General features: G+C 48.2%; 1 protein-coding gene across 1 annotated transcript in view; it reads left to right on the top strand.

Moving 5' to 3' along the window:
- ACTN3 (actinin alpha 3) overlaps window positions 1-27,071 on the top strand; it is an 89,551-nt gene that overhangs the window by 36,627 nt on the left and 25,853 nt on the right. The window contains exons 2-4 of the mRNA XM_077287363.1: window positions 15,824-15,938; window positions 24,163-24,282; window positions 26,371-26,457. Coding sequence (XP_077143478.1) covers window positions 15,824-15,938; window positions 24,163-24,282; window positions 26,371-26,457 — 322 coding nt within the window. The remainder of the gene's footprint in view (window positions 1-15,823; window positions 15,939-24,162; window positions 24,283-26,370; window positions 26,458-27,071) is intronic.

The following is a 27,071-nucleotide window of genomic DNA, read 5'->3' as shown; positions in this document are numbered from 1 at the left end:
CCCAGAATATTACTGATTTAAACAATTCTGAACTTTGTAAAAAAAAATAATTTGGTTTGTGTCACCATTTCTGAGACTCATATATACCGTATATATATATATATATATATCTAATATATAATTGCCTAGAATACTACTTCCTGCAATTTGTGCCAACTTCCGTGGCTTTGTCCGGAGCTAATGTCCGGAGCTAATGTCCGGAGCTAATGTCCGGAGCTAATGTCCGGAGATAAGTGACGTCACCAGTGTCCTACATCCAGGCAGAGCACAGGGGCCCCAGGCAGCATATGGGGCCCCAGGCAGAGCACAGGGGCCCCAGGCAGCATATGGGGCCCCAGGCAGAGCACAGTGGCCCCAGGCAGAGCACAGGGGCCCCAGGCAGCCTATGGGGCCCCAGGCAGAGCACAGTGGTCCCAGGCAGAGCACAGGGGCCCCAGGCAGCATATGGGGCCCCAGGCAGAGCACAGGGGCCCCAGGCAGCATATGGGGCCCCAGGCAGAGCACAGTGGCCCCAGGCAGAGCACAGGGGCCCCAGGCAGAACATGGGGCCCCAGGCAGAGCACAGGGGCCCCAGGCAGAGCACAGGGGCCCCAGGCAGCATATGGGGCCCCAGGCAGAGCACAGGGGCCCCAGGCAGCATATGGGGCCCCAGGCAGAGCACAGTGGCCCCAGGCAGAGCACAGGGGCCCCAGGCAGAACATGGGGCCCCAGGCAGAGCACAGGGGCCCCAGGCAGAGCACAGGGGCCCCAGGCAGCATATGGGGCCCCAGGCAGAGCACAGGGGCCCCAGGCAGAGCACAGGGGCCCCAGGCAGCATATGGGGCCCCAGGCAGAGCACAGTTGCCCCAGGCAGCATATGGGGCCCCAGGCAGAGCACAGTGGCCCCAGGCAGAGCACAGGGGCCCCAGGCAGAGCACAGGGGGCCCAGGCAGCATATGGGGCCCCAGGCAGAGCACAGGGGCCCCAGGCAGCATATGGGGCCCCAGGCAGAGCACAGGGGCCCCAGGCAGCATATGGGGCCCCAGGCAGAGCACAGTGGCCCCAGGCAGAGCACAGGGGCCCCAGGCAGCATATGGGGCCCCAGGCAGAGCACAGTGGTCCCAGGCAGAGCACAGGGGCCCCAGGCAGCTTATGGGGCCCCAGGCAGAGCACAGTGGCCCCAGGCAGAACATGGGGCCCCAGGCAGAGCACAGTGGCCCCAGGCAGAGCACAGGGGCCCCAGGCAGAACATGGGGCCCCAGGCAGAGCACAGGGGCCCCAGGCAGCATATGGGGCCCAGGCAGAGCACAGTGGCCCCAGGCAGAGCACACACCAAATCGGAGGCCGAGGGGCCCCGCCAACCAAATCGGAGGCCGAGGGGCCCCGCCAACCAAATCGAAGGCCGAGCGGCCCCACCCACCAAAGCGGAGGCCGAGGGGCCCGGCCCGCCCACCAAAGCGGAGGCCGAGGGGCCCCGACCACCACATCGGAGGCCGAGGGGCCCCGCCCACCAAATCGGAGGCCGAGGGGCCCCGCCCACCAAATCGGAGGCCGAGGGTCCCCGCCCACCAAATCGGAGGCCGAGGGTCCCCGCCCACCAAATCGGAGGCCGAGGGTCCCCGCCCACCAAATCGGAGGCCGAGGGTCCCCACCAACCAAATCGGAGGCCGAGGGTCCCCGCCCACCAAATCGGAGGCCGAGGGTCCCCGCCCACCAAATCGGAGGCCGAGGGGCCCCGCCTACCAAATCGGAGGCCGAGGGTCCCCGCCCACCAAATCGGAGGCCGAGGGTCCCCGCCCACCAAATCGGAGGCCGAGGGGCCCCGCCTACCAAATCGGAGGCCGAGGGTCCCCGCCCACCAAATCGGAGGACGAGGGTCCCCGCCCACCAAATCGGAGGCCGAGGGGCCCCGCCCACCAAATCGGAGGCCGGGGGTCCCCGCCCTCCAAATCGGAGGCTGAGGGTCCCCGCCCACCAAATCGGAGGCCGAGAGTCCCCACCCACCAAATTGGAGGCCGAGGGGCCCCGCCAACCAAATCGGAGGCCGAGGGGCTTCGCCAACCAAATCGGAGGCCGAGGAGCCCCGCCCACCAAATCGAAGGCCGAGCGGCCCCGCCCACCAAAGCGGAGGCCAAGGGGACTGGCCCCGCCCACCAAAGCGGAGGCCGAGGGGCCCCGCCCACCACATCGGAGGCCGAGGGGCCCCGCCCACTACATCGGAGGCCGAGGGTCCCCGCCCACCAAATCAAAGGCCGAGGGTCCCCGCCCACCAAATCGGAGGCCGAGGGTCCCCGCCCACCAAATCGGAGGCCGAGGGTCCCCGCCCACCAAATCGGAGGCCGAGGGGCCCCACCAACCAAATCGGAGGCCAAGGGGCCCCGCCCACCAAATCGGAGGCCGAGGGTCCCCGCCCACCAAATCGGAGGCCGAGGGGCCCCGCCAACCAAATCGGAGGCCGAGGGGCCCCGCCCACCAAATCGGAGGCCGAGGGTCCCCGCCCACCAAATCGGAGGCCGAGGGTCCCCGCCCACCAAATCGGAGGATAAGGGGCCCCGCCAACCAAATCGGAGGCCGAGGGGCCCCGCCAACCAAATCGGAGGCCGAGGAGCCCCGCCCAACAAATCGAAGGCCGAGCGGCCCCGCCCACCAAAGCGGAGGCCAAGGGGCCCGGCCCCGCCCACCAAAGCGGAGGCCGAGGGGCCCCGCTCACCACATCGGAGGCCGAGGGGCCCCGCCCACCAAATCGGAGGCCGAGGGGCCCCGCCCACCAAATCGGAGGCCGAGGGTCCCCGCCCACCAAATCGGAGGCCGAGGGTCCCCGCCCACCAAATCGGAGGCCGAGGGTCCCCGCCCACCAAATTGGAGGCCGAGGGTCCCCGCCCACCAAATCGGAGGCCGAGGGGCCCCGCCTACCAAATCGGAGGCCGAGGGTCCCCGCCCACCAAATCGGAGGCCGAGGGTCCCCACCCACCAAATCGGAGGCCGAGGGTCCCCGCCCACCAAATCGGAGGCCGAGGGTCCCCGCCCACCAAATCGGAGGCCGAGGGTCCACACCAACCAAATCGGAGGCCGAGGGTCCACACCAACCAAATCGGAGGCCGAGGGGCCCCACCAACCAAATCGGAGGCCGAGGGGCCCGGCCCACCAAATCGGAGGCTGAGGGTCCCCGCCCACCAAATCGGAGGCCGAGGTGCCCCGCCAACCAAATCGGAGGCCGAGGGGCCCCGCCAACCAAATCGGAGGCCGAGGAGCCCCGCCCAACAAATCGAAGGCCGAGCGGCCCCGCCCACCAAAGCGGAGGCCGAGGGGCCCGGCCCCGCCCACCAAAGCAGAGGCCGAGGGGCCCCGACCACCACATCGGAGGCCGAGGGGCCCCGCCCACCAAATCGGAGGCCGAGGGGCCCCGCCCACCAAATCGGAGGCCGAGGGTCCCCGCCCACCAAATCGGAGGCCGAGGGTCCCCGCCCACCAAATTGGAGGCCGAGGGTCCCCACCCACCAAATCGGAGGCCGAGGGGCCCCGCCTACCAAATCGGAGGCCGAGGGTCCCCGCCTACCAAATCGTAGGCCGAGGGTCCCCGCCCACCAAATCGGAGGCCGAGGGTCCCCGCCCACCAAATCGGAGACCGAGGGTCCCCGCCCACCAAATCGGAGGCCGAGGGTCCACACCAACCAAATCGGAGGCCGAGGGTCCACACCAACCAAATCGGAGGCCGAGGGGCCCCGCCCAACAAATCGGAGACCAACGGGCCCCACCCACCAAAGCGGAGGCCGAGGGTCCCCGCCCACCAAATCGGAGGCCGAGGGTCCCCGCCCACCAAATCGGAGGCCGAGGGTCCCCGCCCACCAAATTGGAGGCCGAGGGGCCCCACCAACCAAATCGGAGGCCGATTAGCCCCGCCCACCAAATCGAAGGTCGAGGGGCCCCGCCCACGAAAGCGGAGGCCGAGGGTCCCCGCACACCAAATCGGAGGCAGAGGGACCCCGCCCACCAAATCGGAGGCCGAGGGGCCTCGCCCACCAAAGCGGAGGCCGAGGGTCCCCGACCACCAAATCGGAGGCCGAGGGTCCCTGCCCACCAAATCGGAGGCCAAGGGTCCCCGCCCACCAAATCGGAGGCTGAGGGTCCCCGCCCACCAAATCGGAGGCCGAGAGTCCCCGCCCACCAAATCGGAGGCCGAGGGGCCCCGCCAACCAAATCGGAGGCCGAGGGGCTTCGCCAACCAAATCGGAGGCCGAGGAGCCCCGCCCACCAAATCGAAGGCCGAGCGGCCCCGCCCACCAAAGCGGAGGCCGAGGGGCCTGGCCCCACCCACCAAAGCGGAGGCCGAGGGGCCCGCCCACCACATCGGAGGCCGAGGGGCCCCACTTACCAAATCGGAGGCCGAGGGGCCCCGCCCACCAAATCGGAGGCCGAGGGTCCCCGCCCACCAAATCAGAGGCCGAGGGTCCCCGCCCACCAAATCGGAGGCCGAGGGTCCCCGCCCACCAAATCGGAGGCCGAGGGTCCCCGCCCACCAAATCGGAGGCCGAGGGTCCCCGTCCACCAAATCAGAGGCCGAGGGTCCCCGCCCACCAAATCGGAGGCCGAGGGTCCCCACCCACCAAATCGGAGGCCGAGGGGCCCCGCCCACCAAATCGGAGGCCGAGGGTCCCCGCCCACCAAATCGGAGGCCGAGGGTTCCCGCCCACCAAATCGGAGAATAAGGGGCCCCGCCCACCAAATCGGAGGCCGAGGGGCCCCGCCAACCAAATCGGAGAATAAGGGGCCCCGCCAACCAAATCGGAGGCCGAGGGGCCCCGCCAACCAAATCGGAGGCCGAGGAGCCCCGCCCAACAAATCGAAGGCCGAGGGGCCCCGCCCACCAAAGTGGAGGCCGAGGGGCCCGGCCCCGCCCACCAAAGCGGAGGCCGAGGGTCCCCGCCCACCAAATCGGAGGCCAAGGGGCCCCGCCCACCAAATCGGAGGCCGAGGGTCCCCGCCCACCAAATCGGAGGCCAAGGGGCCCCGCCTACCAAATCGGAGGCCGAGGGTCCCCGCCCACCAAATCGGAGGCCGAGGGTCCCCGCCCACCAAATCGGAGGCCGAGGGTCCCCGCCCACCAAATCGGAGGCCGAGGGTCCCCGCAAACCAAATCGGAGGCCGAGGGTCCACACCAACCAAATCGGAGGCCGAGGGGCCCCGCCCACCAAATCGAAGGCCGAGGGGCCCCACCAACCAAATCGGAGGACGAGGGGCCCCACCAACCAAATCGGAGGCCGAGGAGCCCCGTCCAGCAAAAGTAAGTGCGGCCCCAAAAGTAAGTGCGCCCCCGGGTGCAAAAGTAAGTGGGCCCCCGGGTGCAAAAGTAAGTGCGGGCCCCACCAACCAAATCGGAGGACGAGGGGCCCCACCAACCAAATCGGAGGCCGAGGGGCCCCACCAACCAAATCGGAGGACGAGGGGCCCCACCAACCAAATCGGAGGCCGAGGAGCCCCGTCCAGCAAAAGTAAGTGCGGCCCCAAAAGTAAGTGCGCCCCCGGGTGCAAAAGTAAGTGGGCCCCCGGGTGCAAAAGTAAGTGCGCCCCCGGGTGCAAAAGTAAGTGCGCCCCCGGGTGCAAAAGTAAGTGCGCCCCCGGGTGCAAAAGTAAGCGCGCCCCCGGGTGCAAAAGTAAGTGCGCCCCCCAGTCCCGTGTGTGAAAAGTGCTGCTGTAAAGCTGGTAGCACTGTTCAAGCACCATGTATTTCCTTCAGGAAATGCCCATCTAATATATAATTGCCTAGAATACAACTTCCTGCAATTTGTGCCAAGAAAGAACATACCAATATACATAGTTATTGATACATATTATTTATTATTTACATTATTGTTCTTAAGCAAAGAACCGTTGTTGTGGCATTTGCCACAACACGCAAAGTTGTTGTCTGATGTCTTTCATCACTCCCCTCATAAGCATGTTCATGGATCCTGTGTAACTGTACCTTAAATAACAAGAATTGTCAAGAGCTGGTGAGTGCAGCCATTTTTTGTTCTTTCTTACTATTATTTATTAATTGTATTATTCTTACATTTGAATAAATAAAGTATATATGGATTCTAGACTCCCGATTCTTTAGAATCGGGCTGCCATCTAGTATATATATATATATATATATATATATATATATATATATATATATATATATATATATATATACATGTTTATACTGTATATATTTTTCCTTCAATGGAGATTTCTGATGGCTTGTTTTTTTTGCAAGATGAGCTGGTGCTTTTTTGTATAAAATTTTGAAGTACATATTGTGTTTTGATAGTTTCTTATTGCATTTTTTGATGTATTGCAACAACTGAAAAACTGCAATTCTGGTGTTTCGCTCTCCTCTCTTCTTTACAGCATTTATTCATCGGATTAGATAAATTTACATTTCGATAAATCGGACTTTTATGGATGCTGTGATACCAAATATAGTATATGTTCAGATTTCTTTCATTTTAACTGTCAAAAAAAGATTGGCTCACAGGGGAACAAGGGAATCCTCTAGTGGGCCCTGTCCTCCTGCAGGCCTCCCACCTCCTATATGAGCAGTACTTGGCACATCTACATATATAATTGTCTAAGGGTTTTTCCGTCTGTCTGTCTGTCTTTCTGTCTGTCTGTCTGTCCTGGAAATCCCGCGTCTCTGATTGGTCGAGGCCGCCAGGCCTCGACCAATCAGCGACGGGCACAGCATGGCGACGATGATGTCATAATGGAAATCCCGCGTCTCTGATTGGTCGAGGCCGCCAGGCCTCGACCAATCAGCGACGGGCACAGTATCGACGTAGATGTCATAATGGTTGCCATGGCGACGATGATGTCATAAAGGTTGCCTCGACCAATCAGCGATGGGCACAGTCGGAATCATCATTGTCCATATACTACGGGGACATGCATATTCTAGAATACCCAATGCGTTAGAATCGGGCCACAATCTAGCGACGGGCACAGCATGGCGACGATGATGTCATAAAGGTTGCCTCGACCAATCAGCGACGGGCACAGTCTGCCGCGAATTCTGGAATCATCATTGTCCACATACTACGGGGACATGCATATTCTAGAATACCCGATGCGTTAGAATCGGGCCACAATCTAGTATACTATATTCACTGTTTACAGAGACACAGCATCTCAACATTCATTTAACCCCTTTCCGACATCGAGCATAATAGTATACTGATGTCGGATGCCCGCCGATGTCAGCATCGGAGCGTGCACCTTTCCAGGCACATGTCAGATAATATGTACAGCTCACATGTGCCCACAACAGCCGCGGATGGAATCACGATCCACATAGCTGTTAACGAATTAAATGCCGCTGTCAATTTACCGGAAGCGTGTGGTAAATCCCGCCCATCGGTGACCCCGTCACATGATTGCGGGTCACTGATGGGTCAGCATGACAACCAGAGTTCTCCAGCAGGCCTCTATGGTTGTTATTGCCGAATTGCTGTGAACGCCGCCCGGCGCTCATAGCAAGTGAGCATTTCTGCTACACACAGGCGATCCGATCATCACCTGTGTGTAGCAGAGGCAATCAAAGTACTGCAGCTTCTATTCTCCAATGGAGACTATTGAAGCATTGCAAAAAGTAATAAAAAAGTTTTTAAAAATATTGAAAAAATATAAAAGTTCAAATCCCCCCCCTTTCACCTCATTCAAACTAAAACAATAAAACAATACAAATATTTGGTATCGCTGAGTTCAGAATCACCCGATCTATCAAAATAAAAAAATAATTAATATGATCGCTAAACGGCTTAACAAGAAAAAAATTCAAAACGTCAGAATTACTTTATTTGGTCGCCGCTACATTGCAATAAAATGCAATAACTGGCGACCAAAAGATCGTATTTAGACCAAAATGGCATCAATAAAAACGTCAGCTCAGCATGCAAAAAATAAGCCCACACCCAACCCCAGATCACGAAAAATGGAGACACTACCAAACCTTGGATTTTCTTTTCACTACTTAAATAAAAAAAAACTTGTCATGTTTGGTGTCTATGAACTCGTAATGACACAGAGAACCATAATGGCAGGTCAGTTTAAGCATTTAGTGAACCTAGTAAAAAAAAAAACAAGTGTAGAATTGCACTTTCTTTTGCAGTTTCACTGCACTTATTATTGTTTTCCCGTTTTCCAGTACATGATATCTTAAAACCAATGATGTCGTTCAAAAGTACAACTTGTCTTACAAAAAACAAGCCCTCACATGGTCATATTGACAGAAAAATAAAAAAGTTATGGCTCTGGGAAGGGGAGCAAAAACAAAAAGTTAAAATCGAAAATACCGTACCTGTGGTCATGAAGGGTTTAAAAAACTATCCAGTTAATTATTATCTAGAAGTAGAGGTAAATTTATGCATGAGGCTGATGTAATATTTGCGTGTGACTGAGCGGTGGACTCAGAGTCATTGGTAGGGATCAGCCCTTGGCACTCCAGTCCAACACTGGCTTCTAAAATATACAACAATGGTATTGCTGTATAGAGAAAAAACATCAGTGTCCTCTATGACGCCTAGAAGAAATCATGACAGGCATAGGGGCCTTCAGCTGTCCCCCGGCTGACATAGAAATCCGTCAGCTTCCAACTATGTTGGCCAAGTCCACCAATATGAACAGGTTCAGACAGTGGTCTAATGTATATTGGGGCACTGGCCAACTGATGGTCTGGGGAGATATCGATAAGGCACGTCTTATTTTGTACTGCCAATCACGTTGTTCTCCTGGATATGGAGAAAACAGGAGTGCTCGGTCAAACGAGTGGACCTGTGTATCAGAGAGATGACCATTATGTTCGAAGCATCGTTCGGGCAACAACCATCTAATGTCTATGGGTCTATGGGACCTTTGTGCTGTGCTAACATACATTAGGTATGTTAGAGTGCTTTCACACTGCGTTTTGGCACCCATTCGTTGGTTCTGTCAGGGCTTATGTCCGAACCTCCCGCAAAACCGGATTCGGGCGTATGCGCCAACAGACCCATAGTCTATAATGGTGTCAACAGAGCGATCATGTGCTCCGTCGTGCATCGCTTTTGGGCGTGTATGTCTACTGGAAATGGACACTCAGACATAGTAGACTGCATCTGGGTGTCCATCTACAGTAGGTATATATATGCCCGACAATTGTGCAAGTCAGAGCACACGTCCCACATCACTGCTTAACTCTGCAGGTTTTCTTTCAGGATTCTAAAAACTGGGCAATTACTCCTATCAGACCTGAAACGATGGCCAACAGGCAAAATTGACTGTTCACTACATTTACGCTGATGACCTATCCAGCAGTGGTAATGAAAGCCTATCGGGTGGGTGAGATGGGTGTCAGACTCACATCAATGTGATATCAACGGCCTATCAAAAAGATGGGTCATCAATATCAATGTAGTGGACAAGGCCTTTAAAGAAAAGGGACTTTATTAACATGCTCTTTGAATGGCTGTTGTACTGTCCCTTTTTGCTATTTTATCGTACTCTGTGCATACTATTCTGAATGTTGATCCAGTTGATCGACACTTGGATTCAGGAGGGAAAGACCTACTTTTATGGCAGACAGGATCATGCATTATGGATGTACCTATACCTCATTCCCACCCCTTGGGTGGACATGATGGACAGGTGTCTTTTTTTCCAACTGTACTAATTTTATTACCATTGAACATATATCTTTACAGATGATTGGTATCAAACCAATTTAAACCAAAAATTTTCGAGTAAGAAAAAGACTTCTGCCATCAAAACATTTGTTATTCCAAAATTTCCCATCACTCTCAAGCCTAGGGGAATCTAATGCAATGGATTTGGGTTTGCGATCCCAGCCATTCTATGGTTATGGTAAATCTGGTTCTACGATCAGAGTAAATGATCCTGGTGGTGACCATCCCATGATTGTGAGCAAGGACGAATGGTGACAATCTCCCACCCCTGTCCAGGAGCAATCCAGTCTATGCAGTGATAATCTAGAAGGTATGGAGATCATCTAGACTGGCATGCACAGCGAGCTCCGGCAATAGTGGCCATACACTGCTGTGGTGGTCAATTGAAATGTGCAAGGAATGACAGATTTTGTTGGGGTTTTTTTTATAAACCATAGAAACATTACGGTTATTTAAAACTATACAATGTCTAAAACATAAAGCATTGGCTGAAGTGGACGTGTCGTACTGTATGCAGTGTCCTAAATAGACCATGACTGCCATAAAATCTGCAGGACGATGTACCCAGCAAATTGCAGACAGTAACAGGATCTCCCACCTGTCCTTCTATTTGGTATGGGATAGCCAAGCTCCGTCATTCCAAGATGATGTACAGCGCACATCCCATAAACCCTCTTTGGGACTCTCCAGGATATCGTTACCCTAAAAATAGATTTCTAAGAAGCTGACAGATTTGTCGGTTTGGCCAGAGGCCTAAAAATAAAATATGTTTTTTTTTTTAAGAAGTCTTAGTAAGATAGACGTATTAATTGACCAGGACAAAACATTAATTCACTACTTTTTTTTCTAAATAGAATAAAAAAAAGATAAATCTGGGCAAATGCATTTTCATTACAAAAAATAGAGGTTTCCACTAGTCCACTTGTCTGCTATAGCAGTGGTCTTATAGAGCAGTCCTGGGCAAAAAGCGGCCAATGGACCACATCCGGCCCTCTGTCTGTTTCAGTCTGGCCCACGAACAGAGACAGACAAAGGGCTGAAAACACTTGTCCTTGGGCAGCACCATGCGGCCGCCCTTCCCTGCTCGATGTCACTGAGGACGCAGATATTGATGAATAAAATGGTGGAGGACGGAGCAGAAAGCTCCTTCTTCCACCATTCAGCGAGTGCGACTGACACAGCAGACACGAATACGTCACTACATCATGCCGAGGGGACAGGCACGAGATATGTGTTTGTTTTTTTAAGGTGTGGGATGTGTGCCTGTAGATAGGAGGGCTATGTGGGGGCTCATGCTGTATGTAGGGGCTATGTATTGGCTCATACTGTTTATACGAGCTATGTGAGGTCTTATACTGTATATAGGTGGGCTATATGGGGTCTCATTCTGTATACAGGGGGCTATGTGGGGGCTCATACTGTATATAGGGGCTATTTATTGGCTCATACTGTTTATACGAGCTACGTGAGGTCTTATACTGTATATAGGTGGGCTATATGGAGTCTCATTCTGCATACAGGGGGCTATATAATGGCTCATGCTGTATAGGAGCTATGTTGGGTCTTATTCTGTAAAAAGGGGCTATGTTGGGTCTCATACTGTATATAGGAGGCTATGTGAGGGTACATGTTATACAGTGGGTACGGAAAGTATTCAGACCCCTTTAAATTTTTCACTCTTTGCTGCATTGCAGCCATTTGGTAAATTCAAAAAAGTTCTTTTTTTTTCTCATTAATGTACACTCTGGACCCAGTCTTGACTGAAAAATACAGAAATGTAGAAATTTTTGCAAATTTAAAAAAAAAGAATTAAAATATCACATGGTCATAAGTATGTCACATCACTTCCTGCTGTCCCATTCTCCTACACATGCTTAACCCCTTCATGACCGAAGCTTTTTCGGTTTTGCGTTTTCGTTTTTTCGCTCCCCTCCTTCCCAGAGCCAAACTTTTTAATTTTTTCTGTCAATATGGTCATGTGAGGGCTTAGTTTTTGTGGGACGAGTTGTACTTTTAGTTTCAATAATTTTTATTTTCAATAACATAGCAATTGAACAACAGTTTCCCTTACAAGGGAGTTCAATAAGCTTAAAGCTGAACAAGGTGGCAAAACCATACATATATTAACTCAAATTCAAAAATACAAATATGACAAGACAAGAACATGGGGAGACATAAAAGAGGGAAAGTGGGGAGGGAAATGAGATACTGCACTTTATTTCATGGTGAGCTATAGTATATTTACCAGACAAGGTTGTACTATGTTCCGTTTTATGAGATCCGCCTCCCACCTCCCCGCACCCCACCCCACGCCGGCTCAACCCCAGTGTTACAGAATATCTCACGGGACAATAGAGTCTCAAATAGATAAAGTCAAGGTTTGTTCAAGATTTAAGTTCGTGTTAAGATCCATCCACGGTTTCCAAATTTGGTAGAAGGCCTCCCATAGATCTTCCCTAGTCGCATGTATACGTTCATATAAAAGGATTGAATTCATTTTATCTCTAACTGCCTGGACAGAGAGAAACGGCGACCTCCAGCTGGTAGCTATATGTAGCTTAGCGGCCATAAGCAGCTGGCCTATCAGTCTGTGAAATTTATTAGTAAACCCCGGGTATTTGGCTCCCAAGAGGAAAATGGCCGGGTCAGGTTGTATTGTCCCGCCATACATTTTTCCAATTATTAATCCTACTTCTTGCCACATAGCCGAGGCTATCGGGCATTCCCACCAAATATGCTTCATATCTCCTACTGCGCCACATCCTCTAAAGCATTTGTCTGAAATGTTGGGGTATATAGCGTGAAGTCTACTTGGAACTTGGTATGTTCTGTGTAGGACCTTAATGGATGTCTCTGCCAGGGAGGCTTGATGACTGCCCCTGGAAACTGTGTCACAGCATCGTCTCCAATTTTCCAAAGACAATTGGATACCCAGATCTTCCTCCCACTGTGTCATGTAATGTAATTTGTCAACTCCATGTGCCGCATTAAGGGATCCGTATAGCAGAGAAATAGTTCCCCTTCCCAGTGGGTCATCCATGCATCTCTGTTCAAAGCCAGTCGCGCGAAAAGGGATTTTCCGTTGCAGGAACTGTTCCGCAAAATGGAAAACTTGATAGATACGAAAGGTTTCGCTAGTGGGTGGATTGTATTTATGGAGGAATTCTTGTCTGGATAAAATTATATTAAAGGGTGAGCATAGGTGCTTTAGAGTAGTAATTCCGTTAACTTTCCACCATGTAAAAGAACGTGGGTCAAGTCCTGGTGGGAACATGGGGTTACAGAAGAGGGGGGTCAGTGGGGCGGACTCAGATTGGAGTTCAGACGAGTTGTACTTTTGAACGACACCATTGGTTTTACCATGTCGTGTACTGGAAAACAGGAAAAAAAATTCCAAGTGTGGTGAAATTGCAGTAAGAGTGCAATCCTACACTTGTTTTTCGTTCGGCTTTTTTGCTATATTCACTAACTTCTAAAACTGACCTGCCATCATGATTTTCCAGGTCATTATGAGTTCATCAACACCAAACATGTATAGGTTCTCTTTTATCTAAGTGGTGAAAAAAAATCCAAACTTTGCTAAAAAAAAAAAATGGTGCCATTTTCCGATACCCATAACGTCTCCATTTTTCCTGATCTCAGGTTGTGTGAGGGCTTATTTTTGCATGCCGAGCTGACATTTTTAATGATACCATTTTGGTGCAAATACGATCTTTTGATCGCCCGTTACTGCATTTTAATGCAATGTCGTGGCGACCAAAAAAACGTAATTTTGGCGTTTTGACTTTTTTCTCGCTACGCCGTTTAGTGATCAGGTTAATCCTTTTTTCTTTTTGATAGATCGGGTGATTCTGAATGCGGCGATACCAAATATGTGTATTTTTTATTGTTTTATTTTGAATGGGGTGAGAGGGGGTTGATTTGAATTTTTATATATTTTTTTATATTTTTAAAACATTTTTCATTAACTTTTGGCATGCTTCCATAGTCTCCAGGGGAGGCTAGAAGCTGGCACAACTCAATCGGCTCAGCGACATAGAGGCGATGATCTGTTCGCCTCTATGTAGCTGAATTACTGACTTGCTATGAGTGCCAACCACTGGGTGGCGCTCATAGCAATCTGGCACTGACAACTATAGAGGTCTCCAGAAGACCTCATGTTGTCATGCCGACATACCGATGACCCCCCATCACGATCGCACCGGTGTGCTTATTTCCGTCACGATTGCCGGAAGCCCCATTTAAATGCCACTGTTAGAGATTGACAGTGGCATTTAACAAGTTAATAGGCACGGGTGGATCGCGATTCCACCCTCGCCTATCGCGGGCACATGTCAGCTGTTCATAACAGCTGACATGTCCCGGGAAAGATGTGGGCTCACCGCCGGAGCCCACATCAAAGGGAGGGTATCCGACATCGGCGTACTATTATGCCCGATGTCGGTAAGGGGTTAAAAGGGTTTTCTCATGTTCAATTTTCAGGAGCCCACCCCTCACCTGCCTCCCTGCTTCCTGCCTGTCTGGGGGCGATGCATTCTTGATTGACTGACTGTTCGGACCAGCATACTGGTTGTTCTCCTGGTCCAAATTGTGCAGTATCTTTTGCTACTACAGTATATGAGTTGGAGAAGCACAGGGGCACTTCAGAGCAGCGCTTACAAGCTCTTAAAAAAGAGTTTGAGTAATGCGCTCCTTTGCCTAGGAGACCGGCCACCACTGATAGACTGCAGAAGTGGCTGAAAACCTAAGCAAAATTTTAAACACAATAAAATTAAAAATCTAGAGCCTGGAGAGGATTTTTCATTAGACTCAAAGTTACTAGTTTTACAAGCACTTTGCAAACCCTAATCTTACAGACTGGGGGATTATGATTTCTCATAAATAGACATAAAAATTGGAGCTGTAATCATCAAATATAATGATTGTACTCTTCTAATATTTTTTCTTAGAAAGTTTGAATTTTTTTTTCTTTGGGGGGGGGCAGTTAAATATAATAGACTAGTCTGAAAGTGGGAAAAAATATTAAATGGGTTGTCCGGTCACAGTATATTGATGCCTCATCCATGGGATCCATATGGCAGGACATCAATATCAGATAGGGTCTGACTCCAGGGATGCCCACCAAACAGTTGTTATCTGCTCATGCGGTGGCCAGATCTAAAGACTTTGACCAGAACTAGCTCCATTCAATGTGTAGCAACCACTACAGGGTACTGCAGAACAGCTCAAATTAATGAGAATAAGAACTGCTCTGCTGTACACGGAAATGGCTACTACATAATAAATGGATCCAGCTCTGTTCCCAATGCCAAAATCCGGATGTGATGCAGATTTCGGGTAATTGTTGGGGGTGCCAGGTGTCTGTCCCCCACTGATCTGATACTGATGACCAATCCAAAATCAAAATATTGTGACTAGACAATGAAATGTTCATTTATTTATAAGGAATTATGCCATATTCTGTGCCAAATAGAAAATTCCCTAATTGCTACCTATCACAGTCTACCTGCATGAAGGCTCGTCATACTATTTCTATGGAGCTCTTTAAGGAGACCTGTCATTTGCCGTAAATACCTGGTGTGAAGGACTGGTGGAAATGCTTCTTCTTCCCTTAATCCAGGGTTGCTTATTTTTTGTTGTTGCACCTCTCCATTCCTGAGATATAACCGCCTTGTCTTGCATATAAATCAAGTCTTATTAGTATGGTCCTAATGTAGACTCCCGAAGAGAGGAGTTGAGGAGCACTTACCTTGGCCAGCAAGATTAGGTTTACCTACATGGAAGAAGGGGCCATATCTCTGGAATGCACAGGAGCAAGAACAAAAGAAAAACAACGCTGGATTCAGGAGAACAGTGGCGTTTACACCAAATATGTAAAAAAGCCTACATATTTATGGCAAGTGACAGGTCCTTTGTAAAGATTGATGGTTTGGCATTAGGCTTCAGATCATGGCATTGGGATTTAGACATTTTATCCATGAAGATACATTTGTCCCTGAGATGGCCATCTTCTTTGTTGGAAAAGTTTTACCACCCAAGAAAAAAAATACTAGTTTTCCCTTAGGTAGTTTTTGGGGACACCCTTATCGCACCAATAAATTATATGGTTGTTACGCTCTACTAGAAATATGAATAACCGTCCACCATTCATTTTGTCCTCACAGACCTTCACAGCCTGGTGTAACTCTCACCTCAGGAAAGCCGGAACACAAATTGAGAACATAGAAGAAGATTTCAGAAATGGCCTGAAACTGATGTTACTGCTTGAGGTTATCTCCGGTAAGTGGAAGACAATGAGGCACTTTACTGATTTATGCTCTGAACCAGTCATAATTCATTACTATTGTGCCTGTGGAAGCTCAGATTATTACGCCGGTGTTATGAGTAGAGTTGAGCGAATATGTTCAGAATTGGTCGCCGAATCTGAATTTGCCATATTCGTGTCATATTGGTATGCTATTCGTGCTAAATTTATGTTTGATAATCGGTTCCGAACATATTTGGTAATTTCAACTCCCATTGACTCTAATGACATTCAGCGAATATTGCAAAAACAATATTCACCGCCGATCGTAACCGGAACCGAATTTTGAAAAATTCGCTCAACTCTACTCATGAGCAGTTAGGCAGGAACCCTGCTGATCAGGACCCCATCAGAGTGGAGCGGTTGTCTCCCATGTGACCCCTATTTCATCATTTCTCTATAGGACTCCTGAGGATAGTGAGTACATTCGACTAGACTCCGCAGTCCTACGGAACAGGAATGGTGCACACATGTGGTCACCATTCCATTCTGATGGAGTACTTCGGAGGCTCATTCTCAGGATCTCTCTCAGCCTCATAGAGAATGAATGAAGCGGTAGCGCATACGCAAGGTCACCACTCAGTTCTGATGGGACATTTCAATGTTGCGTTCTCGGGATGACAGGGACTCCCAATGATTCCCATGTTTTCACAAATTCTATAGATATGTCATAACTTTAAATCTTGAGCATAATATTTTGACATATTTAAAAATCTGTGTCTCACAATATGGTTCCAAAAATGGTTTGATAGGACAACAGTGTAGGAGGAAAAGTTGTGCGCATCTGAGTTACTTCTCAGTCCTTCACTATAGGATATATCCATATTTTACCTGGATTACACGTTGTTCCAATCAATGAGGTAACTTGAAGCTCAAGGGCACAAATACAAAATCTCCAACAGGGCCCCCAGCTTTCATAGGTCTGTATTAGTATTGGTCTTCTAATATGGGCCAAAGTGACCATTTGGGTAGGCTAGTAGGCTCCAAGGCCTGGCGCAACTGCAACTCCTGCACCAAGTACAGTATAGTTACACCCCTAGTTCCAATATATACAAAAAGTATGACAAAACTGGTTACATATGGGATACCTATACCCAAATCCTCATTTGACCACCCGCTTTATCTTCTGATACTACATGCTAACTACCATGGAGCATCAGCTTATGGGCGTTGTAGATAGTGCTGTAAAAATAGTGCTGTACATAGGTGAGCAAAAAAATTGGTCAGTTAAACATTGGAATAATAACTTTTACAACGTGTGGCAAATTTGTGTATAATTTAATTTGGAATTCTTAGTTTTTTATGAAGCTCCTGCACTACTTCGTGGACCTTCAAGACCATGAAAACTCATTTAAGGACACATTCAGTCCTTTGTTTTTGTGCATACAAGAAAAATAAACTACTAATCAGAGTGATGAATCCTATTTTCATCCATATTTGATTTGTATGTCCCTTTTACCATCAGTGTTTTATGTGTTTCCCCTTGTATGCAAAAATAAAAATTTCCAAGTTTCTCCTACCCATTATAAACTTGAATAACACACAAGAAGCGTCTGAATGCTTGTCTGGCTAGTTAAAGAGAACTTGTCAGAAGGATTTTGCTAAGTAAACTGCAGGCAATGTCAGCTTGCTGCTGTTACACTGATTAAAATGATATCTGGGGTGAGGAAATCCGTCTAGTGGTTCTTGTGTAATCAGTGTTAGAAGTTTTCAGTTAATGATATGCTCATGCTCCGGGGCGGGACTGTAGGCAGAGTCTTATCTTCCTGCTCTAAGCCAGAGAAAACAAGGAAAGACCTTCCCACAGGCCGCCCCGAAGCATAAATAATCTGTCTCTATTTTGACAAACATGTTTGTGCTTTGGGGCGGCCTGTGCGCAGGTCTTTCCTTGGTTTGTCTGGCTTAGAGCAGGAAGATAAGACTCTGCCTACAGTCCCGCACTGGAGCATGAGCATCTCTTTAACTGAAATCTTCTAACACTGATTACACAAGAACCACTAGACGGATTTCCTCACCCCAGATATCATTTTAATCAGAGTAACAGCGGCAAGCTGACTGTTGTGAATTTGCTTTTTGCTCCCTCTAGTGGTTACTAGTTTTTTGACTCTGGTTTTTCTGTCATTCCTTTTATCCGCACCTGGGTCGTTAGTTAGGGGTGTTGCTATATAAGCTCCCTGGACCTTCAGTTCAATGCCTGGCAACGTAGTTATCAGAGCTAGTCTGCTGTGCTCTTGTCTACTGATCCTGGTTCCAGTTATATCAGCTAAGTCTGCCTTTTGCTTTTTGCTATTTGTTTTGGTTTTGTATTTTTGTCCAGCTTGTTCCAAATCTATATCCTGACCTTTGCTGGAAGCTCTAGGGAGCTGGTGTTCTCCCCCCGGACCGTTAGACGGTTCGGGGGTTCTTGAATTTCCAGTGTGGATTTTGATAGGGTTTTTGTTGACCATATAAGTTACCTTTCTTTATTCTGCTATCAGTAAGCGGGCCTCTCTGTGCTAAACCTGATTCATTTCTGTGTTTGTCATCTCCTCTTACCTCACCGTCATTATTTGTGGGGGGCTTCTATCCAGCTTTGGGGTCCCCTTCTCTGGAGGCAAGAAAGGTCTTTGTTTTCCTCTACTAGGGGTAGCTAGATTCTCCGGCTGGCGCGTGTCATCTAGAATCAACGTAGGAATGATCCCCGGCTACTTCTAGTGTTGGCGTTAGGAGTAGATATATGGTCAACCCAGTTACCACTGCCCTATGAGCTGGATTTTTGTATTCTGCAGACTTCCACGTTCCTCTGAGACCCTCGCCATTGGGGTCAAAACAGTTTGCCAGGCCAGTATTAAATGTTTAATGCATTGCAGAAGAGGGATTATAAGAAAGAAGATTCTGAGTTTTTTTTTTTTTTTTCTTCTTCCCCTTTACCTCAGAGTGGCTATGCTTGCTGCAGACATGAATGTCCAGACCTTGATTACAAGTGTGGACCAGCTGGCTACTCATGTGCAGGGCATACAAGACTATGTTATCAGAAATCCTAGGTCAGAACCTAAAATACCGATTCCTGAACTATTTTCCGGAGACAGGTTTAAGTTTAGGAATTTCGTGAATAATTGTAAATTGTTTTTGTCCCTGAGACCCTGTTCATCTGGAGATTCTGCTCAGCAAGTAAAAATTGTTATTTCGTTCTTACGGGGCGACCCTCAGGATTGGGCTTTTTCGCTGGCGCCAGGAGATCCGGCATTGGCTGATCTTGATGCGTTTTTTCTGGCGCTCGGTTTACTTTATGAGGAACCCAATCTTGAGATTCAGGCAGAAAAGGCCTTGCTGGCTATGTCTCAGGGGCAGGACGAGGCTGAAGTGTATTGCCAAAAATTTCGGAAATGGTCCGTGCTGACACATTGGAACGAGTGTGCACTGGCCGCTAATTTTAGAAATGGCCTTTCTGAAGCCATTAAGAATGTTATGGTGGGTTTTCCCATTCCCACAGGTCTGAATGATACTATGGCACTGGCTATTCAAATTGACCGGCGGTTGCGGGAGCGCAAAACCGCAAATTCCCTCATGGTGTTGTCTGAACAGACACCTAATTCGGTGCAATGTGATAGAAAAACCGCAAATTCCCTCATGGTGTTGTCTGAACAGACACCTGATTTAATGCAATGTGATAGAATCCTGACTAGAAATGAGCGGAAAATTCATAGACGCCGGAATGGCTTGTGCTACTACTGTGGTGATTCTACACATGTTATCTCAGCATGCTCTAAACGTATAGCTAAGGTTGTTAGTCCTGTCACCGTTGGTAATTTGCAACCTAAATTTATTCTGTCTGTAACTTTGATTTGCTCACTGTCATCTTATCCTGTCATGGCGTTTGTAGATTCAGGTGCTGCCCTGAGTCTCATGGATCTCTCATTTGCTAAGCGCTGTGGTTTTACTCTTGAACCATTAGAAAATCCTATTCCTCTTAGGGGTATTGATGCTACACCATTGGCAGCAAATAAACCGCAGTATTGGACACAGGTTACCATGTGCATGACTCCTGAACACCGCGAGGTGATACGTTTCCTGGTTTTACATAAAATGCATGATTTGGTCGTTTTAGGGCTGCCATGGTTACAGACCCATAATCCAGTCCTGGACTGGAAGGCTATGTCAGTCTCAAGTTGGGGCTGTCGTGGTATTCATGGGGATTCCCTGCCTGTGTCTATTGCTTCTTCTACGCCTTCGGAAGTTCCGGAGTATTTGTCTGATTATCAGGATGTCTTCAGTGAGTCTGAGTCCAGTGCACTGCCTCCTCATAGGGACTGTGACTGTGCTATAGATTTGATCCCAGGCAGTAAGTTTCCTAAGGGAAGACTGTTTAATCTGTCGGTACCTGAACATACCGCTATGCGTTCATATATCAAGGAGTCTCTGGAGAAAGGACATATTCGTCCATCTTCTTCCCCTCTTGGTGCGGGATTCTTTTTTGTGGCAAAAAAGGACGGATCTTTGAGACCTTGTATTGATTATCGGCTTTTAAATAAGATCACTGTCAAATTTCAGTATCCTTTACCGCTGTTGTCTGACTTGTTTGCCCGGATTAAGAGTGCCAAGTGGTTCACCAAGATAGACCTTCGTGGTGCGTACAACCTTGTGCGCATTAAGCAAGGTGATGAATGGAAAACCGCATTCAATACGCCCGAAGGTCATTTTGAGTACTTGGTGATGCCTTTTGGGCTCTCCAATGCGCCTTCAGTTTTTCAGTCCTTTATGCATGACATTTTCCGGAAGTATCTGGATAAATTTTTGATTGTTTATCTGGATGATATTTTGTTTTTTTCTGATAATTGGGATTCGCATGTGGAGCAGGTCAGGTTGGTCTTTAAAATTTTGCGTGAAAATTCTTTGTTTGTCAAGGGCTCAAAGTGTCTCTTTGGTGTACAGAAGGTTCCCTTTTTGGGGTTCATTTTTTCTCCTTCTGCTGTGGAGATGGACCCAGTCAAGGTCCGAGCTATTCTTGATTGGACTCAGCCCTCGTCAGTTAAGAGTCTTCAGAAGTTCTTGGGCTTCGCTAACTTCTACCGTCGTTTTATTGCTAATTTTTCTAGCATTGTGAAACCTTTGACGGATATGACCAAGAAGGGCTCCGATGTAGCTAACTGGGCTCCTGCTGCCGTGGAGGCTTTCCAGGAGTTGAAACGCCGGTTTACTTCGGCGCCTGTTTTGTGCCAGCCTGACGTCTCACTTCCCTTTCAGGTTGAGGTGGATGCTTCGGAGATTGGGGCAGGGGCCGTTTTGTCGCAGAGAGGCCCTGGTTGCTCTGTTATGAAACCTTGTGCTTTTTCTCTAGGAAGTTTTCGCCTGCCGAGCGAAATTATGATGTGGGCAATCGGGAGTTGTTGGCCATGAAATGGGCATTTGAGGAGTGGCGTCATTGGCTCGAGGGTGCTAAGCATCGTGTGGTGGTCTTGACTGATCATAAAAATCTGATGTATCTCGAGTCTGCTAAACGCCTTAATCCGAGACAGGCCCGCTGGTCATTGTTTTTCTCCCGCTTTGATTTTGTGGTCTCGTATTTACCAGGTTCAAAGAATGTGAAGGCCGATGCTCTTTCTAGGAGCTTTGTGCCTGATGCTCCTGGAGTCGCTGATCCTGTTGGTATTCTTAAAGATGGAGTTATCTTGTCAGCTATTTCTCCGGATCTGCGACGTGTGTTGCAGAGATTTCAGGCTGATAGGCCTGAGTCTTGTCCACCTGACAGACTGTTTGTCCCGGATAAGTGGACCAGCAGAGTCATTTCCGAGGTTCATTCCTCGGTGTTGGCAGGTCACCCGGGAATTTTTGGCACCAGAGACCTGGTGGCCAGGTCCTTTTGGTGGCCTTCCTTGTCAAGAGATGTGCGGTCATTTGTGCAGTCCTGTGGGACTTGTGCTCGAGCTAAGCCTTGCTGTTCTCGTGCCAGCGGTTTGCTCTTGCCCTTGCCTGTCCCGAAGAGACCTTGGACACATATCTCCATGGATTTCATTTCTGATCTTCCGCTATCTCAGGGCATGTCCGTTATCTGGGTGATATGTGATCGCTTCTCCAAGATGGTCCATTTGGTTCCTTTGCCTAAGCTGCCTTCCTCTTCCGATCTGGTTCCTGTGTTTTTCCAGAACGTGGTTCGTTTGCACGGCATCCCTGAGAATATTGTGTCAGACAGAGGATCCCAGTTCGTTTCCAGGTTCTGGCGATCCTTTTGTAGTAGGATGGGCATTGATTTGTCGTTTTCGTCTGCTTTCCATCCTCAGACTAATGGACAGACGGAGCGAACCAATCAGACTTTGGAGGCTTATTTGAGGTGTTTTGTCTCTGCTGATCAGGACGATTGGGTGACATTCTTGCCGTTGGCTGAGTTTGCCCTTAATAATCGGGCTAGTTCCGCCACCTTGGTTTCGCCTTTTTTCTGCAACTCTGGTTTCCATCCTCGCTTTTCTTCGGGTCATGTGGAGCCTTCTGACTGTCCTGGGGTGGATTCTGTGGTGGATAGGTTGCAGCAGATCTGGAATCATGTGGTGGACAACTTGAAGTTGTCACAGGAGAAGGCTCAGCGCTTTGCCAACCGCCGCCGCGGTGTGGGTCCCCGACTACGCGTTGGGGATTTGGTATGGCTTTCTTCCCGCTTTGTTCCTATGAAGGTCTCCTCTCCCAAATTTAAACCTCGTTTTATTGGGCCTTACAAGATATTGGAAATCCTTAATCCTGTATCTTTTCGTCTGGATCTTCCTGTGTCGTTTGCTATTCACAATGTATTTCATATGTCCTTGTTGCGGCGGTACATTGTGCCTGTAGTTCCTTCTGCTGAACCTCCTGCTCCGGTGTTGGTTGAGGGCGAGTTGGAGTACGTGGTGGAGAAGATCTTGGATTCTCGCCTCTCCAGGCGGAGGCTTCAGTACCTGGTCAAGTGGAAGGGCTATGGTCAGGAGGATAATTCCTGGGTGGTCGCCTCTGATGTTCATGCGGCCGATTTAGTTCGTGCCTTTCATGCCGCTCATCCTGATCGCCCTGGTGGTCGTGGTGAGGGTTCGGTGACCCCTCACTAAGGGGGGGGTACTGTTGTGAATTTGCTTTTTGCTCCCTCTAGTGGTTACTAGTTTTTTGACTCTGGTTTTTCTGTCATTCCTTTTATCCGCACCTGGGTCGTTAGTTAGGGGTGTTGCTATATAAGCTCCCTGGACCTTCAGTTCAATGCCTGGCAACGTAGTTATCAGAGCTAGTCTGCTGTGCTCTTGTCTACTGATCCTGGTTCCAGTTATATCAGCTAAGTCTGCCTTTTGCTTTTTGCTATTTGTTTTGGTTTTGTATTTTTGTCCAGCTTGTTCCAAATCTATATCCTGACCTTTGCTGGAAGCTCTAGGGAGCTGGTGTTCTCCCCCCGGACCGTTAGACGGTTCGGGGGTTCTTGAATTTCCAGTGTGGATTTTGATAGGGTTTTTGTTGACCATATAAGTTACCTTTCTTTATTCTGCTATCAGTAAGCGGGCCTCTCTGTGCTAAACCTGATTCATTTCTGTGTTTGTCATTTCCTCTTACCTCACCGTCATTATTTGTGGGGGGCTTCTATCCAGCTTTGGGGTCCCCTTCTCTGGAGGCAAGAAAGGTCTTTGTTTTCCTCTACTAGGGGTAGCTAGATTCTCCGGCTGGCGCGTGTCATCTAGAATCAACGTAGGAATGATCCCCGGCTACTTCTAGTGTTGGCGTTAGGAGTAGATATATGGTCAACCCAGTTACCACTGCCCTATGAGCTGGATTTTTGTATTCTGCAGACTTCCACGTTCCTCTGAGACCCTCGCCATTGGGGTCATAACAGCTGACATTGCCTGTAGTTTACTTAGCAAAATCCTTCTGACAAGTTCTCTTTAACTAGCCAGACAAGCAGTTCAGTATGTTGTTCATTGAGTCCTGATAGTTTACTGCTAATAGTTCATCTAATAGATTTGGCGGCAGATTTTCTTTACAACTTGGATTCACCTATGACACAGAGTTACCCATGATTCGCAACTTCAGTGTCTCCCGCTAAAAATAACTGTGAATTAAAAAAAAAAAACACACAACTTTTTAGCCTACAGACAAACATTGAAGTCATAAATCTATTACAGTAATTTGCGGACTAAAAGGGAGAAAATAATTACTTGAAGTTTGTCTTTTTCCAAACTTCTCATTTTATAACACTTTCTTATTGCTCTGTTACAGGGGAAAGACTGCCTAAACCAGACAAAGGAAAAATGCGCTTCCATAAAATCGCCAATGTGAACAAGGCTCTTGACTTTATTGCCAGTAAAGGAGTGAAATTGGTTTCTATCGGTGCAGAGGGTGAGTTGCGGCTATAATTCTTTGTCCTAATCTTCTACTAAGCCAAGTGAGAAAAATACAGTATATGGTATGTCCACCCCTGGATGCAACTATATGGACACCAGAACAACGTTTTTTGCCTATTTCTAGGCATGAATGGTTGCAAAATAATAAACAGAGGCATAGACACCTTTCGATATCCCCGCGGGTCCAGCACATGTGGCTCCGGAGGTCAGTGCCAGCTGCGGAAACCATGTCTGCTGCAATCAAAGATTACCAGGACCAATGGAGTCTGCAATGAACAAAATTAGGGTTGATTAGATGAAATCAGAAATATTAGATGACCCGCTCCTCTAGTCACCTTACCCATCACAGGCTGCAGCAGTCCTGGTATTTTCGGGACATATTAGGCTTTGTTTCCGGATCTACAGCTGAAAGGCGACTATATCAAAACTATTCATACCTAGAAAAAATATTTACTCACGTGTAGTCTACTATGTTAGTTTTGTTCTTACTATCAGATGGGTTGTCTAGCAACTCCGTAAGTACACCCTACAATTACCGAAACCTTATTTTACCCCACCATCATTAAATGATGGACATGATAGAGAAGGGCAGGAGGTAACAAGAAAGTGTTTTTATTTAAGTGGGTGACTGAGTGGCTGGAAAATTTGTGACTATTGGAGTAAAATATGCAAGACTGACAGACAAGGAGAGAAGTGGAAGTGTAAAGCATTTACAAGTTATATCCAAAGAGAGATTCCCATGAACATGGATATGCCATAAATGTGGGTCCCACCGATGGGACCTGCATCGATCTCTGATCGTGCACAAATTAATTGGAATTCCGACCACCTTTCCACTGGCAATGAGCCCCCTTCTCGAGACACATCCAGGTCTCATTGTTGGTGCTTGCATTTTTTATACCTTTATGGCATATGCCATAAGTTTACTAGATAGGAGGAATACACCTTTACATTTAATTCAATAACTCTAATAAAAAAGTATTTACGCCTATCAGTAGGAACAGCAGTTTTTACTTCTGATAACAGGTCCACTTGAAACTGTAATTTTTTTGTGCAGTGAGGCATAAAATTATAAGAGCTCCTTCCACTTCTTCTTAGATGTTAAACTGACCACTTCATGATAAAAGGGACGGAAGAGCTGAATAAAACATAGTTTTCTTTTTTGAATTTCTCCTTTCCACTGCAGAGATATTGGCTCCTAAGATTTAAGTGACCTAATATTCTAATTTTCCCTTCAACAAAGAGGGTGGTAACAGAGATTAGCCTATGGGTGTGTTTATTTTTTTCCCCTGTATGAGGCTACCTAATCATAAGGAGGCAGCATCATACAGGGGGAAAAGTAAACACTCACAGAGAAAATCTGATCCGGCCTTTTCTGTGTGATCTGGTGAAACTGATGTATCTAACCTTATCACACTGAGATCTCAATTCTGAAGCTGTTCTCATGCTCTGTAGCTTGTAATCCACTCCTATTTGCTGGACAGTTTATCTCTTTCGCCACTCTGCCAGCACTATAAGCATTGGTACTTCCCTTCTCTTGCTTTCCAGCATGCATTGTGCCTGCCATCGTCTAATGGCGTTACTGGAACTGGAATCCCACTGCTTTGTTTTCCTTTATTCAGATTTACAGAAGAGTGGGAACAGAGGAGCATAGAGACATAAACACACACCCACTTCCTGTAGAGACGCAAAGCCCCACCCCCACTTCCTGTCCTGAGACAAAGTCCCGCCCACACTTCCTGTACATAGATAAAAACCCGCCCCATTTCCTGTACAGTTGCAAAGCCCTGCCCCCACTTTCTGTATTCTTTTTTGGCATCTCTGCTGCTAGAGACAAATTACACTTGACAATTAACAGCAAGTTAGAATGGCGATACCTAGTGACTGGTAATGTAGAGTAACTTTTTTGGGGGAAATAATATGACTTTCAAATAGAGTGATTTGCAGATTGTCACTTTATCACAATATCCATTAAATTAGATCAAGTTGTCTGAAAATAAAGTGGCCATTTAATGAAACACATACTATTATACAGGACAAAACATTTTGAATTATTTGCTGATTTTGTTCTTTCTTTATACAGAAATTGTTGATGGAAATTTGAAGATGACCTTGGGTATGATATGGACTATTATCCTGCGTTTTGCTATTCAGGACATTTCTGTTGAAGGTAAAATGAATACATTTCATTGCTTACGTTACATCAGTTTGGTTGATTCTATTTTGTTTTGTATTTTTAGTTTTTTAATTTTCTATGTACTATTATAGGCTATGAAGCTGAAGGTTAAAATCACTTTTACCATTGATCACTACAATACAAGTCTATGTTGGTCACGAAAGGCATGCTGCCTGAAAAACATTACACACATTTTAATTTGTGTTAGTCGTTCAAGCCAACTTAAAGGGACTTCCGGCCTTAGGCTACAAGTCTGCAGTCACTCTATGTGACTGCAGACTTGTGAATCCTCAAATTGTGCATACTGCTTGCTGTGAGGATTCGCTGGAGCCGGGAATGGGCAAAATGCATGCTTCCAGCCACATTCCGACTAGACGTGTCCAGCATCACTCAATACACTTGCACTGAATGAGGCTGCGCATGTCTAGTTGGTATGTGACGCATGAATGCAAATAACATACTTATGGTAACTTGCTGCCAGTACTGGATAACGCTCTCAGTGTGCTCTGAACACTGTGAGGATTCACAAGTCTACAGTCACATAGAGGCTATGACTGGACAACCTCTTTAAGTTTTTCCTAACCTTAAAGGGGATGTCCAGTTAAAAC

Source organism: Ranitomeya variabilis, chromosome 2 (genome assembly GCF_051348905.1).
Source record: "Ranitomeya variabilis isolate aRanVar5 chromosome 2, aRanVar5.hap1, whole genome shotgun sequence".
NCBI classification, from domain to species: domain Eukaryota; kingdom Metazoa; phylum Chordata; class Amphibia; order Anura; family Dendrobatidae; genus Ranitomeya; species Ranitomeya variabilis.
Note: the sequence above shows the minus strand (reverse complement) of the source record. Positions and strands in the feature narration are given on the sequence as shown.